At 46.0% G+C, this 16,074-nt stretch overlaps 1 protein-coding gene across 2 annotated transcripts in view; it reads left to right on the forward strand.

The window, feature by feature from the left end:
- The first annotated feature begins 1,222 nt into the window (after positions 1 to 1,222).
- The window catches only part of MRVI1 (murine retrovirus integration site 1 homolog), a 116,277-nt gene continuing 101,425 nt past the window's right edge, over positions 1,223 to 16,074 (forward strand). For both annotated transcript variants that reach the window (XM_011969915.1, XM_011969920.1), the window contains exon 1: positions 1,223 to 1,726. In XM_011969915.1, coding sequence (XP_011825305.1) covers positions 1,660 to 1,726 — 67 coding nt within the window. In that variant the 5' untranslated portion in view covers positions 1,223 to 1,659. The remainder of the gene's footprint in view (positions 1,727 to 16,074) is intronic.

The following is a 16,074-nucleotide window of genomic DNA, read 5'->3' on the forward strand; positions in this document are numbered from 1 at the left end:
AATCACCCAAGGGTCTTCACTAAAATGCAGATTTCTGGGTCCATTTCAGATCCATAGAATTAGAATTTCTGAAAGAGGAGCCCAAGGAGCTTCACAACTGGGGGGTTCTAATGCACGTTGAAGTTGGAGAAACAGCACTGAAGAGTTTGATCGGTTCCTTCTATACCATATACTTGCAATTCTAGTAGTTACTGCCATGTGGCTTTGCAGGGGACGGGGGTTGTGTGGGGAGCCTGCACCTCCACGTGGACAGGTGTGGACACTTGAGAGAAAGCTTGGCTAGTACCTAAGACAGCCTGCTCTGGTTTCATTTACGAAAAACAATTATTGATGAGGGTAGCAGACTTCATGCGCTATACCCCTGTTAGTGATCTCTCTTACAACAACTACACAGAAAAAACAGGGCTTCCTCAGAACCACATGCCTGAGGAAGGGATGGAGGGTCAGTGGGCCAGGCTCAGTGGAGAACGTCTGCCACTGCTGCACCACTGATCTGTGGCCAGGAGCTGAGCATAAGGACTGTGTTTGCCAGGAGGGCTTGAGGCCATAGGCCTTGGAGCTCCAATCCCTAGTGCTCTCTACCATGAATACTGAATGTTTTCTAGATGGCTAATGATGGCCAAAACTAGGGTTCCGGGATTTATCAAACAAAAATAGAGGATGACTAGTTAAATTTGAATTTCAGATAAATAACAGTCTTTTAGTACAAGTATGTCCCATGTTTATCTGAAATCCAAATTTAAATGGGTGTCCTGTAATTTATCTAGCAACTTTACCTAGGGTTTCTCTGTGCCGCTCTAACCACAGAAGGGGCTGAAGTCCCCATGTAGCTTGCCGCCAGCTTGGAGTTCCATGACCCTGGCCTTGGGCGGGTCCTATACCCAAGGCAGGTGAAGAGTGTGTATGGACAGGGTGTGGATTTCCTGGGCAGGGGCAGGAAGCTCATTCGTGCTGCTCTAGCTCTATAAGATGCTGGCAGTGTGTTAAACATTTGACTAATATCTCATTTAATCCCCTGACTACCCAGTGAGTTAGGCATTATCATTATTATTCCCACTTTAGAGATGAGGAGACTGAGGCTCCACGATGTTAAGACCACAGGCTGTTAAGTGGAGGAGCAGGGTTGACACCCCTGGGGCCTGTGCCAAGTCTGGTAAGTCTGGGAGTAGCTGAATCTCCCAGGCCATTCTCTCTGGCAATCCCAAGAGTTTAACGCAGTGGGAGCAGCCCCTGCCCCCAAATCCCCAGGACAGGAACCATTCCCAGTTTCTTTTGGCGCTGGCCCAGGGTCTTCTCCAGGCTCACATGCTTGCTGGAGGCTCCAGGCGGGTGGCGAGATCTGCAGGGTCCCTTTGTCTCCGTCCAGCCAGGACAGTGTCCAGTGGCATGAGTTGCCATGGGGACTGCCATCTGCTGTGTGGATACCCATCGGAGGGGCCCAGGGTGAGCGACTGCCCCAAAGGCCCAGCCTGCCCTGAACCCTGAGGCCAGCTGGTCGGCTTTCCCTGCCATTATGCCCCGAGCCAGGCCGGAGGGGGCTCCCAGAGGAGCTCTCGGCTCTAAGTCCCAGCCCCTCTCAGAGGAGGCGTGCGGCCGAGGTTCTACAGCCAGAGGCTTCTCGGCTCCGAGCTCCGGAGCCAGATGTAACATTGACCTTAAATGGTAAAAGCTCCCCAGAGTGAAGGGAGGCTGGCCAGAGGAGGAAAGGAGAATAACTCAGTTTTAGGTAAGCCTCCCCTATATCCTAGAATAACCTGCCTCTTCGGCTGGGAAGCAGAGGGAATCTTCTCCTCCTTAAAGGTACAGGGTGCTGGGATGGGGGCGCTAAACTTTAACTTTCCAGGGGAGCTGGCTTTCTTGGGTGGCATTTCAGCTGAGTATCTTTATTGTTGCTGTCTTAAGTTTTAAATCAGAAGTGAATCTTGCCAGTCCTAACTTAACTAGATTGTGCTCCTTTTGCTTGCTGTTGGAAAGTGTGCACAGCTCAGGGTGAAAATGTGGGTCGTGACAGGCGATTGCAACCCGTAGCTTTCCTGTGGGCCCGTTTGTGGCAACAATGGGGTCTTCAGCTTAGGCAAGTCTGCTAGGCAGGGCTTTCTCCCCTCTGTGCTTCCCATGTCTCTCTCTCTGTCCCCCTACGCCCCTCTGCCTTGAACCTGGGCGGCATGACCTGTCTAGATCCTTAACCCTGCCCCTATTTCTGTCTCTGCCCTTCCCATCCTATGTTCTGGTTACAGCCCCTGTTTTTATCTCTGTCCCTGTCTCCTCTTTTGTCTCCAGCTTCTCCTGGCCTGTGCAGTTCCCCGCTCCCTAGAGGGGGTGTATGTGCCCGGCTCATGCCTGGCCCTGCTCTCCTCCAGGGCTCCGAGTTGAAGCGATTCCTAGAGTGAGCAGCATTTGGACTGGCTTTTTCCAGAGGAAAAGCCAGTGGAAGCCAGAGGCCAGAGAGAGGCCCAGCTGTCTTGCTCCCTCCTGCCCAGGAAACAGTTGTAAAGGCTATAGAGGCTCTGCAGTTTGAGTAAACAGCAGCCCGGGGTCTGGGACCCCTGGCCAGCGCTCCAGCCTCCCAGAACTCAGCAGCTGTTGTTTCCTAACACTTTTCAGGCTGCTCGCCGGGGTGGCGCAGGGAAGTAAAGCTGGTCTGAGCAGGGTCTTTTGCAGGGAAAAGGAGGAAGCTTCCCGGGACTGTGAGGCTGGGGGGTCCAAAGGAGTCAGGACTTGCCAAGGATTGTGTTGCCCCCACAGAGGGACAATGACATGCTAGTGAGGCAGGTGGAGTTGCCCATCCCCCTGCACTCCCCTACCCCAACACTTCTATGGGGGAGGGAACTCAGGTTAAGTGACTTGCCTAAGGTCATTCTACCAAGATGGAGTGGTGCTAGGACTCAAACCTAGGTCTGTATGACTCTAACTCCAGTGCCCCGTGCCTCTCAACACAGCCGTGAATGCCAGGGTATGATCCTACTTCCAACTGTGTCTTGCAATTTTTGACCTAATGGAGAAAACCATTGTCATTATCATGTTTGTGCCATCCATGATTCCATTGTGTGTGTGTGTGTGTGTGTTTGTGCGTGCGCGCGCATGCATGTTTGGTGGGTGGCTGTTTATGTTCACAGCAGATGTACCTATCTTTATGCTTGGAGGTAAGGGAGGCATTCCTGTGTCCTTTATCATCTTGGAAGGATAACCATGTGCTAGCTGCTATGACATGATTGGTTATCCCCATAAATGTGTTTCCGCAAGAAAATAAACACATAGTTCTTAACTGTGTATTGAACACTGTTCCCCTTCCCATACAGTAACTCATGACTCCCACAGCTCTACAAAGCAGGGGTCATTCTTTCCACCCTGGTTTTGTAGAGGACACTTCAGCACAGAGAGGCTGCACAGCTGGTGCTCGGCCCCAGGTTGTGGTCTCTGCAGGCTCTTGACCTCCATCGTCAGCTCCCCTCTGCTTGGGACCTCGTGTCAGAGTGCAGCGGGGGAATCACTGGCCCCCTTGCAACACGGTGCATCTGAGGCTTTCCACAAGGGACTTTGCATGCCCCTCACAGAATGCCATGAGGGGTGTGTCTTTACCTCACTGCTCCAGGTGAGGACACTGGGGCTAGGGGATGTTAAATGACTTGTCCAAGCTCACCCAGCCACCAAGTGACAAAACAGGGAATTTAAATAGTATCTTGGGTAGGGAAGTTACGGCCATGTGAAACTTACTTGAAACTGAATCCCTGGGAGGCTGAGAGGGCTCATGGTTTGGGGATGAGGAGTTCTGTGGGTCTGTGTAAGGAAGCTAGGTTCCTTGCCCGATGGGCTGAACTATACATGATGGGTCCTCAGCTTTCTAAAAAGCCCTGCGTCTCTCCTCTAAGCCTTTGTAACAGAGGTGGGCAGAAGCACCCCACACCTCCTGGAGGAGCAGACTGAGCCCTGCAAGGGCAGAGACCTTATCCTGTTCCTCACCCGCTATGTGTCTAGCACCAAGAATGATGCTGGGAGCACACAAAGTACTCAGGTTCAACCACGTTTCTGTGAACACATGGACACAATGCTCATAAAGTGGGTTCTAGTTATACAGGGCCCCAGGTTGATTTTGTACATGTGCCTGATGATCAGATTCATCTAGTTTGACTTGAGAGAATACAATGTCGGGGCCTGAAGTTACCCAACTCTCTCCCCCTGCCTCCTCTCCTGGGTCACCTCACAGAGCCTGGACTGCCCCTCAGCCACTTTCTCTGGGGCTTATTATCAGCAGAGGAATTCTGTTTGCTGACTGAGTAGATGCAGAGGCCTGGGTAGATAGGGAGAAGAGAGCTTGGGGCCCCTAGACTCTGGCCCTGCCCCTGCCCCTTGGGGAGCTGAGTCAGAAGAGGGAGATGGAGAGCTGAGTTCTCAGATAGTGATGCAAAAGGAAAGAGGGGAGAAAATTGGTATTAATTGAGCTCCTACTTTGTGCCAGGATCTGTGCTAGATCTGTTATTTAATTTAAGCCTCATGTTAGAGATGAGGAGAGAAGCATACAGCCAGTAGGTGGTGGACTCCAGCTCAAGCCACCTTGGTCCGAAGTGGGCACTTCCTGCATTAGATGTCACCTTGCCTCCAGTTAGTAACTTAGGTCCTGGGGCAGTTATTGAGTATCACAGTCCAAATCATGGGAAAATCATGAATAGAGGGAAAGGGGATATCATGTTAGTCCTGTGGACCTTGGAGGCTAGACTCTGAGTTCAGGTGACAGTCCAGGGAAGCCTCATCAATGGGCCTCCAAATTCAGAGTCTTAGCAGAGGCAGCCCATGCCCGTGACCCTGGACAAGCCCTGCCTTCTCTGCAAGGACTTTCTCCAGGGGAGGTGGAAAGCAGAGGACAGTTGTTCAGACAGGAAACTTGTTTTTTTTTTGGAGACAGAGTCTCGCTCTGTCACCCAGACTGGAGTGCAGTGGTGTAACCCCCACCTCCCAGGTTCAATCGATTCTCATTCCTCAGCCTCCCAAGTAGCTGGGATTACAGGGAGTACCACCATGCCTGGCTAATTTTTACATTTTTAGTAAAGTTGGAGTTTTGCCATGTTGCCCAGTCTGGTCTTGAACTCCTGATCTCAAGTGATCAGCCCACCTCAGCCTCCCAAAGTCTGGGATTATAGGCATAAGCCACTGCACCTGGCCAGACTGAAAACTTTTCCTAGCAGGGAACAGATGTAAAAAAAGTCTGCTAAGGCTGGGCTTAATCAGCTCTGGTTACTTTCTTCCTATTACTTTTTTATTTGTAATTTGTAATTTTTATTCAGTTTTTTCTAGTAAAAAAAGTAATGCATGTTCTTTGCTAGACTTTCTTGGAAAATACAGAAATGGATATAAATAAGAAATTCAGAAATAAATATGAAGAAATAAAAAAACCCTCTAGAATCCCATTCCTCAGTGATAAGTATTGTTTATATTATGGTGTGTTTCTTTCTTTACATTTCTCTATATTTTGTAAAACTAGGGTCTTAGTGTATATATTATTTTTTAGTCTGCTTTTTAAAACTGAGCATTCTAATATAATCCTTTTTTCCATACCATTGAAGATTCTCCAAAACATGATTTTTCAATGGTTTTATAACATAGAGTCATTTTAGCTGTGCAGCAATTTAATCACCGTTCCTCTTCTTGGCATTTACAAATGTAATTTTTCTTTGGGGACTTTCTCAGTAGCACATGTGACGTGATGGCTTTTCCATAGATTTATAGCATTTGGAGACTCAACTCTCAGAGGTGGGTTTGTGTGGTGTGGGCTTGCTCTGCAAGATGATTGTATGTGGGATACGGACCCAGCCTTAAACACACAACATCACATTGTAAGAACATTATTCCTTCTTAAGTTCTTTTTATTCCTTTAAAAGGAGAGAAAGCCTCTATTTGAGGTAGGGTGACCAACCGTCCAGGGCCACCCAGGAATGATAGTTGCTGCAGGACCTTCAGTGCTAAAATTGGGACAGGTCCTGGACAAATCCAAAAGGTTGATCACCCTCATTTAAGCCTCATATGCCTTCAACATCTTTCTGTTTGTTTCCTTTCTTGACAAAATGAGAGCAGGCCTTACCTAAGGTTTAATAACTGTTTTCATTTTATTTATTTTTATAACTCTATTTGTGGTAAGTGGTATTGCTTTATCCATTTAAGGTAGGAATATGAAGTTTCCCTTTTAAATAAAAGTAATGACAATGGTAGCTAACACTTGTTGAGTGTGTGCCATGTGCTAGGCACTTTCCGAATGCTTTACCTGCAGTCGCTCATTTAGTCCTCACAGCAACCCTCTGAAGTAGTTACTGTCATTGTCCTCCTTATACAGATCAGGAAACTGGGGCACAGAGAGGGTAAGAAACGTGCCTAACAATACAAAGTTAGTAAATGGCCAAGTGGGGTTTCAGTCTTCATTTCCTGGCCCATTGCTCCTCAAATGAAAGAATATTAAGTAAATAAATGCATAAGTGAAACACAGACATGGCAAAAATTGTGAGCATGGTGTATAAATGAGTCAGGTCATTCCACCACAGCTTGGTGGAAATCGGGTTGTATGAACTGGGTGGAATCCCGGTATTGGTGAGTGCAGGGTGTTGGGGAAGTTGAGTTGTCCCAGCAAAACCAACAGGAATTTAGGAACCAATGAGCTCAGTGAGAGAGGCTGGGAGGGATGAGACTATACACTGCACACAGCCTGGCTCTAGGGGTGGGATGTGGTTCCCAGAGTGGCCACCAGGGAAGGGACACAGAGAGGCCACAGAGCGTTCTGTGGCTGACAAGCCAATCAAGAGGGTGTTTCCAGAGACCCCAAGGTTGCTGGCTCATCAGAAGGAGAAGAAAGCCTGAAGACATCCATGACTTTGCTCATACAGATGTGGTGAAAATAACCCTGGACCCTGAGTCAGGAGGTGGACTCAGTGTTGGCCAGCTCTTCCCTTATTATCACAGTGGGGAGATGACATCTTGTAATGGAGGCAGCACAGTGTCCCTATGGAAAGTGCGGACCCTGGAGCGACCGTGTGGCTCCACCACTGACCAGCTGTATCCCTTGAGCTGCACCTAATCTGTTGGAGCCTCAGTTTCCTCTCCTGTAATATGGGTTCAGTATCCCTTATCCAAAATGCTTGGGACCAGAGGTGTTTCAGATTTCACTTTTTTTTTTTTTTTTGGACTTTGGAATATTTGCATCATATTTACCCAGTTCAGCATCCCAATTCCAAAAATCCAAAATCTGAGATGCTCCAATGAGCATTTCCTTTGAGTGTCTCGTCAGTGCCCAGACAGTCTTGGATTTTGGAGCATTTTAGATTTCAGATTTTTCAGGTTTGGGATGCTCGCCCGGTAATGATAGTGTCCATTTTGCAAAGTTAAATCGCTTAGCCCAGTGTCTATTCTTAGCGCTCAGTATACGTTAGCTCTTATTATTTCTAGCCCCTGTCTGTTCCCCTCCAGAGATTCCAGCAAGAAGACTTCTGTACTGGGTTTGAGGCTCTGACCATCCACAATCCTGGGTCCTATTCTCAACTCCAAAAACACCCCAAGTAGAGTGGTGGACTTACTCTCAAGAGGATTGGGCATCTGTATCTGGTGAAGTCTTTAAGGAGGCCCAATAAATGACACCTCCTCCTTCACTGAAGCTCTAAGGCTTGTTGGGAATTCAGAGACTAATATCACCCTTATGACTGATGAAGCTGGTATTGGAGAATGTGGTTTGGATCAACAGGCAAGTAGGTTTTCTAATACTGTATTGAATAGATTTATCCCCCAGCCCTATGGGATGCTCACTGGGGAAAGTAGGGCCCTTTAAATATTAAAGCTTGGAGAAACAGAGCAGAAAGCGTGTCCCCTGAAAGCAGCTAATTCCCTAGAGAAACAGAAGAGGGAGGGCTGAGCTCTTCATGCAGACATTTCTCAGAACTCACCATCAGATAGCCATTCTCCAGGCATGGAAGAGCCTGGCACTGAACTCTGGGGTACCACAGTGAGGGCCTGGCTAAAGCCCACTTGCAAGGCTGGTCTCTCATGGGCACCTGGTGAGACTTGTGCCCTGCCCTAGTGAGAGACAGGCAGGGCCAAGGCTGCAGGAGTTGCCACATGGTCCCATGGGCACCCCCTCTCCTCCCTTTTCCAGTTAATCAATCCTCACCTTTTCTCCAGAGATGCCTGGTGGGGAACTTGTTTAATGCAGAGACCTTCCTTAGACAAGGCAAGCATCTGACTAGAAGTATCTGTGGGGATGAATTTTCCTTTTTTCACAGAAGTTTCATTTAGGCAACTCCAGACAGGGAGCAAGTGATCACTTCACTCCTTTCTTCTGGGTTACTTCTTACAGGTAGATGAGAAGATATATGGGAAAGGAACTACAATTGTTAGAGCAAGTTTGTATGTGCCAGGCACATTTTATACAATATCTCATTAAATCTGTACTTTAGCCATGCACAGGAGGTATTTGTGAACAAACTGATTCAAGGAGGATAGTAACTAGTATGAGAAGAATGAGAGTCTAACCAAAACCATCAGACCACCACGCCCCATCTCTTTCCATCTCTCTGTGGCCTATAGGCCCAGCTGCTGGACAGAGTGATAATGCCTGACCCTTCGTTCCTGCCCCTATAAGACCCTGGAGGTCCCAGTGCTGCTGCTCAGAGCTGAGGTCCAGAGCCCTTGGGGCAGGGCACTGGAGCAGCTTCCCCACTAGGCTTGCTCTTTGTTGCACCTCTCTTGGTTTCTTTCAGTATGTAACGATCTTTATCAGGTCTCGTAATCTTGTTTATGAACAAGTTCCTTCCTCTATTTAGAAGGAAAAATACAAATTTAGAATCATAAACTTTTTACTGGCAAGAAATGCCATGTCCTACATTGTGTGTCTTGAGTCGCTTTCTATGGCTCACCAAGATTTGTGCCCTAAAAGTCTATAAATGTTGCCAAGCTCACCCAGTCTGTTCAAATCCCAGCCCCACAACTTACTGTTTGACTTGGGCAAATGATCTAACCTCTGAGTCCCCTTACCTATGATACGGATTGCTAGATCTAAAGTACTTATACCTGAATAAGTACCCAATAAGTAATTATTATTATGGAGCCCAGATTAATATTGAACACATGGGTCTCCTCTATTTTGGATACCCCCAAATGGTCAGGTTTCCCGAAGGACTCTCTTGTTATATTTTCGACTTGTATGGGTATGGTAGAAAGAATGTAATGTCTTCCTGGGCTTCTTACCTAAGACATCTTTCTTGTTTCCCACCTGAGATCTAACTGGTCCCTGATGTAGGTTGCAAGGCAATGATGATAAGGCTAGGTGTCAAGAGAAACCAGGCTAGTTGGCTTCTAAGAGGCTTCCCCAAGGAGCATCACCTTGGGGATGTTCTAGAGTCCTGGACCTATCCCTAAGCCTGGTTAGTGACCTGGAATTGGTTAGTTGATTGCTTATGCAGAGATCGACTCACAATAATCAAACTCACAAGAGACTGAAGTATACAATTTTTTTTTTTTTTTTTTCCAAGAGAGGCAGGGTCTCACTCTGACCCCCAGGCTGGAGTGCAGTGGTATAGTCACAGCTGACTTGCAGCCTTGACCTCCCTGGCTCAAGTGATCCTCCCACCTCAGCCTCCAAAGTAGCTAGGACTACAGGCATATACTACCTCACTTGGCTTATGTTTTAAACTTTTTTTTTTTTTAGAGACAGGATCTTGCTATGTTGCCCATGCTGGTCTCAAACTCCTAAAGCACTGAGATTACTAAAGTATACGATTCTTTTAATTTTTTTTTTTTTGAGACGGAATCTTGCTACGTCACTCAGGCTGTAGTACAGTGGTGTGATCTCGGCTCACTGAAACCTCTGCTTCCCAAGTAGCTGGGATTACAAGCGTGTGCCACCATGCCCAGCTAATTTTTTGTATTTTTACTAGAGACAGGGTTTCACCATGTTGGCCAGGCTGGTCTCGAACTCCTAACCTCAAGTGATCCACCTGCCTCAGCCTCCTTTCAAAGTGCTGGGATTACAGATGTGAGCCACTGCACCCAGCCAAGTATACAATGCTGAATGTCTATGTGCCGATATATAATGGGAGAGAAACCCTTTCCAATGAGGGGAAGGCAGAAAGTTCTGAGGGATGGGTCACCTAGGCTGTGATGCGGCCTGATGAGCCACCTCTGCCTGCAGCAGAGAGACTTCCCCAGAGCTCAGGAAGGGCCTCTTTCCTCTGGGAAGTTTGGACAAGCCTTTCTCTTTGCTGTAGAAAAATGCTCTGTACAATGGTGGTTATTATGTGATATTTACATAGTCTGTTCCAGCACACAAGAAATTGCAGATCCCACCTATATATTGGTTAAAGTTCTTTGATTGCCAGGTCTCAGAAACCTATGTTGGCTCACTTAAGAGAAAGTGGGATTTATTATAAGGTATTTGAGAAAATCAGAGGAAAAGGTAGGTAGACAGCAATGCCTCAGGAAGGCAGGACCCAGGGCAGCTTTCGGGTCCCAGCAGTAGGAACTTGCCAGCCTTTTCTCTACAGGAGTGGTCTTCAAGTGTTTTGGATGTTGCATCTTATTAGTTTAGAGAAATTTTTTTTAGCATGCACCTCCAATTTATGTATATTTCTTTATTATAAATCATATTCATGAGCTATTGTACTAATGTTTTACTTTATAAAACATATAAAATAGAATTTTTTAAAGAATAAGAAAGATGAAATAATATTTTGAAAATCATGCTTTATTTTTTTTTAAACAGTGTCAATGACTTTTCTGCTTTCCCTAAATAAGTGTTCTTTAGTCATGACTCTATGTGCTTCTTCAAGGGGAAAGAGAAGAAAATCGTGTTACCAGAAGCCAGTGAGCTCAACAGCCAGGGAAGAGGGTCCATCTAGAATGAGCTGTAGCTAAGGAGAGGCACAGTCACTGTCAGAGATGTGGTGCTGGAGCAAGGAAGGAAAGGCCCAGGCCTCTCTCTCCTCCCATCCCCTACTGGTCCATTGGCCAAACTCAGCCAGCAAGCAAAGGAGCCCAGGTTATACATTCCATAGGTGTCATCCTGAAGCACACAGCAGAGAACCAGGGGGCAGAGCAGAGAGAAAGGGAAGGAGGGCAGAGGAAAACCAACTCAGATACCTCATGTGGAAGAGGGACATCCTTACTTCCTGAATTATTATATTAAATTTTCAGTTTCATCCACTAGTTTGTAAAAAATTTTTTGAGAGTTACTTTTAGCTTTATTGGTAGAAGTATTTTCATTGTACTTTTTTTTTTTTTTTTTTTTTTTTTTTGCATAAGCCTTTGAAGCCGCATACCCATTTTATGATAGTAGGTTTGGTTAAAACTAGATAAATATGTTTTATTAACCTACTTACTTGGGCACCCACAAACTGTGTCACCCTTCAGGGAAAGCAAATGGATACATGAGGGTGCTACATCAGTTCCGTAACATTGTAGAACTCCCCGTGAGCCCTTATAACAGCTCACAAACTGGACGTAACAGTGGCCTTTCAATACATTAACCAGCACCACTGCCAACCTGTTTATTAAATATTAAGAAGTGTACCTTGTTACTATTTTTAATTAAAAATTGAAGGTTTTTATTTTAAATTTCCTTCCTATATCCCACCAAATCATCCTGCATTCCCTGGATGACATACTCTACTCTGAAGACCACTGCCCAGGCCACAGGCCCAGTTTGACTAGGTTCCAGAAGCTCCTGGTCTCTAGTTCTTGAGAGAAATAATCTGATAAGTCCAGCTTTGATCAGGATCAATCAGTCATGGCCAGGGGACAGGATTGTGGGGTATAAATGTGGTCATGGGGAAGCCATCCGTCATATACAGGGGTTCGTACTAAAGAAGGGAAAATTGCTTAAAGTGAAAGTGTCTTCGAAGAATGTCAACACCTACTTATTTAAAGTGTCTTTCTGTCCTGCCTTCTAGAGATGTCTGTTAAGCCTCCCAACTCTGCAACCCCATATACAGAGAATTTCTTGGGTTACTTCCATAGATAACTAATCATGTCCATTGGGTATAGGGTTTTTTTTTTTTTTTAAACTTGTTAATACACTGGAGGGCAGCCCCATTTCCTTGTGGTTATCTCCACGTATAGCCAACATTCCTAACAGGTCTGGGGTTCACAGACCTTATCAGACTTAGAGGAAGACTATTTCTCAGGCCAGCTGGGCCCAGAAAGGAAAAAAAAAGATATGGTTGGTTATAGACATCAAGGATCTGTTGCATTAGACCTGAAAACATTTGGCAAGTTGTCCCTATATCACGATTCCTATAGTTTATAAAGCACAAAAGTTGCTTAGGCATATGAACAAAGAGAGCCTGACTTTTTAGAGTCCCAGAGGGGAAGATTCCATTTGCTGAATCTCCAGAGACTTGTTTCACATGTCAAGAACAATAATAATGTGCTTATTACTGTAACACCTGTCATTTATTGAGCACCAGCTAAATACTATGTTCTTTACGTACATTATCCCATATTTTTGCAGCATCCTATGATACAGGTTATAATAATAACTCTATGTTACTGATGAGAAAATGGAGGCTTTGTGAGGCCGAGTAGTTCACTAAGGATTACACAGCTAGAAAGTGGCAGAGCCAAGGCCATATTGCCCTTGGTGCAAAGTGCATGCAGCCCATCAATAGATAGAAACTCATATTTGGAGTTTATCAGGCTGGGAGAGAGTAGAGCTGGGACAATAAGATTTCAAAAAGGGTTAGATCATTATAGGTTTATAGAAAGGTATTAAGGAAAGCTAGCACCATGGTAAGTTTGTAGCAGGTGTTTGGTAGAGACATTAAGTGAATGAACAAATGCATGCATGAATGAAACCGCTCAGGTTTAAGGGCAGTTAAGGTCTTCCAGCATCCATCCCTGGTGCCACTTCCTAGGCTGAAATGAAGACAGCGTATAAGCAGTGGTCCTGAGTTGTAGACCTGGTTCTGCCTTCAACTCACGTTGTGCTCTTGAGCAAATCAAATCTTCTTTCCAAGTTCTCATTTTCCTCATCTGTGAACCATTCACCCCCGAAGGCCCAGTGATTCACCCCAATAGTTGCATAATGGAGCCTGTCCCAGAGTAATAATTGTGCTGGGCACTGTCAGTGACAAGCAGGAGGACTGCAGGTGTGTTTGAAGAGTCAATTGTTATTGTTTGCTTTCTACAATCCCATTCAAGTCCTTTGGTGACAGTTAGAACTGGCATCGGGTCCAAAGTTAATGGAAGGTTGTGTTTTTTGTTTTTTTTTTTAATTTACTGCTAAAGGGAATGTCTATTTATTCTCTTTTTTATTAACAAGGCTCTTGACTCATGCGTTAGATATTTACTGCTCAGATTGGAAACGATGGTCCAGGCAGCCACTAGAACCTGGCCCCTCTCCTCTCACACTGTAGGGCCAGCTTCTCCAAAGTCTCCAGCTCTGGGAGCAGATGACTATGCCTTACAGGAGTAGTGGGTGGTGACAAAAGGACAGGATTTCTGTTCCTTGGAAGGGATGAAACTCATAGGCACCAGAATTTGAGGGGCCTCCAGAAGGCGTTGGGCACCCCCTAAGAGCTCCCTAAGTAGATGAGACCTGGTGAACTTGAAAAGACCCAGGAAAATGGATCAAGCAGCTAACTAACATCTGCATAGCACTTTCTCCTCCCACTGGAACTCACTGACCCTCCCTGAGGACCATGAAACCATGCTATCTGTGTAATCTTTCATTGATTATCTGGATTTTACAGTTTTATGCATCATAGGTAACATAACCCCTCTCACTGCCCCCTCCAACCCGCCCGGCCCCAAGGACCTTATTAGGACTTTTGTGAGCCCTATGTCACGAAAGGCATTGTTCTAAGAGGTTTATATTACTTAATTCACACGATTATTATTATCCATGTTTTACAAGTGAGGAAACTGAGGCATAGAGCGATGAAGCAGCTTGCCCAAGGTCACATGGCAGGGCTGGGATATGAACCCAGGCAGCACAGCTCCAGGGCCAATGGACAAAATTACTGTCCCCTCTCACCTCTGGACATCCTCTAACCTGAGAGGGTTTAGGGCATTTCTGAGTGGATATTTCTTTCTCCTTCCTTTCTTTTCCTTCCTTTCCTTCCTTTTCTTTCTTCTTTCTTCTCTCTCTCTCTCTCTCTTTCTTTCTTTCTCAGTTTCATTCTTGTTGCCTAGGCTGGAGTGCAGTGGTGCAATCTCTGCTCACTGCAACCTCCATCTCCTGGGTTCAATTGATTCTCCTGCTTCAACCTCCTGAGTACCTGGGATTACAGGCATGCACCACCACGCCTGGCCAATTTTTGTATTTTTAGTAGAGACAGGATTTCACCATGTTGGCCAGGCCAGTCTCAAACTCCTGACCTCAGGTGATCCGCCTGCCTGGGCCTCCCAAAGTGTTGGGATTACAGGTGTGAGCCAGTGTGCCTGGCCCAGAGTGGAGTTTTAAAGAGGACACTTTGAGGTACTCCCTGGAAAAACATTTCGTGGTCAAATAAATTTGGGAAATATTATATCCTTTCACCCCTTCTTGGAGATTATACTGCACATTTGCTTCTTAAAGGCTCTGAGATGTCCTGCAAGACAGAAACCTATCTCCTGCTGATATTCCCAAATATAATGAAACACATAACCTTTCTTTTCAGAGCTCCTGACAACATCGGCCAGAACTGGAGTTGTATAGAACTCTATACAACTTTGGGAAAAGTGGCTAGTGGTATCCCTACTTGGGTGGACACAGGATGGATCACATGGCATCTAGAGAGTCCTCGCTGCTTGCAGAACTGCTAAGAAAGGCTCTCAGTGAGCCAGGTCAGCTCACAAAGCTTCTGCCTGAAAGACAGACAGTGGGCCAGAGTGGGGAAGGCATAGCTCTGAAGGCTTCAATCCCTGTTTGGCCACCCATTAGCTCTGTGACTCTGGAGGTCACAGCATCACACTGAACCTCAGTTTCCTTATCTGCAAAGTAGCATCCACCTCATAGGGCAGTTGGGGGATTGAATGAATAAATATGCCTAAAGCACTAAGCACCAGATCTGTGGTTGCCAGGGTCTGGGGGGAAGGGGAACAGGGAGTGACTGCTTCATGGGTACAGAGTTTCCATTTGGGATGATGAAAGTGTTCTGGAACTAGATAAGGGAGGTAGGTGCACAACATTGCGAATGTACTTAATGCCACTGAATCGTATGCTTTTAAAAAGCTCTACGCCTCTGACGGATAGAATGTTGTTATTGTTATCGTTGCCTGTTTTGCTTATTTCTACAGTCCCCTGGTCTCATGTAGAACTAGGACACTAAGATTGGAAGCTTCCAAGGAGCAGGATAGACAACTTCACCATGTCAGGCTGAAGGACCTTGTGCCTCTTTTCCACTCCAAAGAGGTCAGGGGATCCCTCGGTCCAAGGATAGTTTCCTCCTGAGAAAGGGAAGGGGATACTCTTGGGTTGACCTTGGGTTGAACAAAAGAACAGGGAGGAAATTTAGAGAGCTGAGGTTGAACTTGTGGGGCACACTCAGATTTAGACTCATAGCAGCATCAAAAGGGAACATTAACCTGGGATTGCAGAAGGTGACAGAAGACCCAGAAAAGGTAAACATTGGTCTGTTTGGTACAGGCAGAATCTGCCCCAGGAAAAAAGCTTCGATTATAAATGAGGTGCCAACTGGCAGAGTGTGTGCAGAGGTCTGTGCCAACATCGACCAGTCGCCTACCAAGAGGGCATTTCTAAACAATGGTGGGTCTGAGAATACATTTCAGAAGGTGGCTATTTTACAAAGACTTTGGGAAAAAAGGCAAACTGAGAGAGGGCTACTGTGGTGGCGTGGAAAGGGCAGTGGGCTGGGGTCAGTCTCAGCTGGGCTCCTAATGGCCATGTGGCCTTGCCGCATCACTTCATCCTCTGAATCTGTCAGCCTCCGCATCTAAAATACAGACATAATAGTTTCCTCCTTATCGTATTTCTGTGAGGAACAAATTAAATCATATGTCTGAAATATCTTAGACAAAGGAAAACTCTAAACAGCAAGAGGTCAGTATTAAAAACTAAGAACATCCTTTAAGGATTGCCATTGGGAGATGACAAGATGAAATCCCTTC

This window comes from Mandrillus leucophaeus, unplaced genomic scaffold (assembly GCF_000951045.1).
Source record: "Mandrillus leucophaeus isolate KB7577 unplaced genomic scaffold, Mleu.le_1.0 Scaffold920, whole genome shotgun sequence".
Lineage (NCBI taxonomy): Eukaryota > Metazoa > Chordata > Mammalia > Primates > Cercopithecidae > Mandrillus > Mandrillus leucophaeus.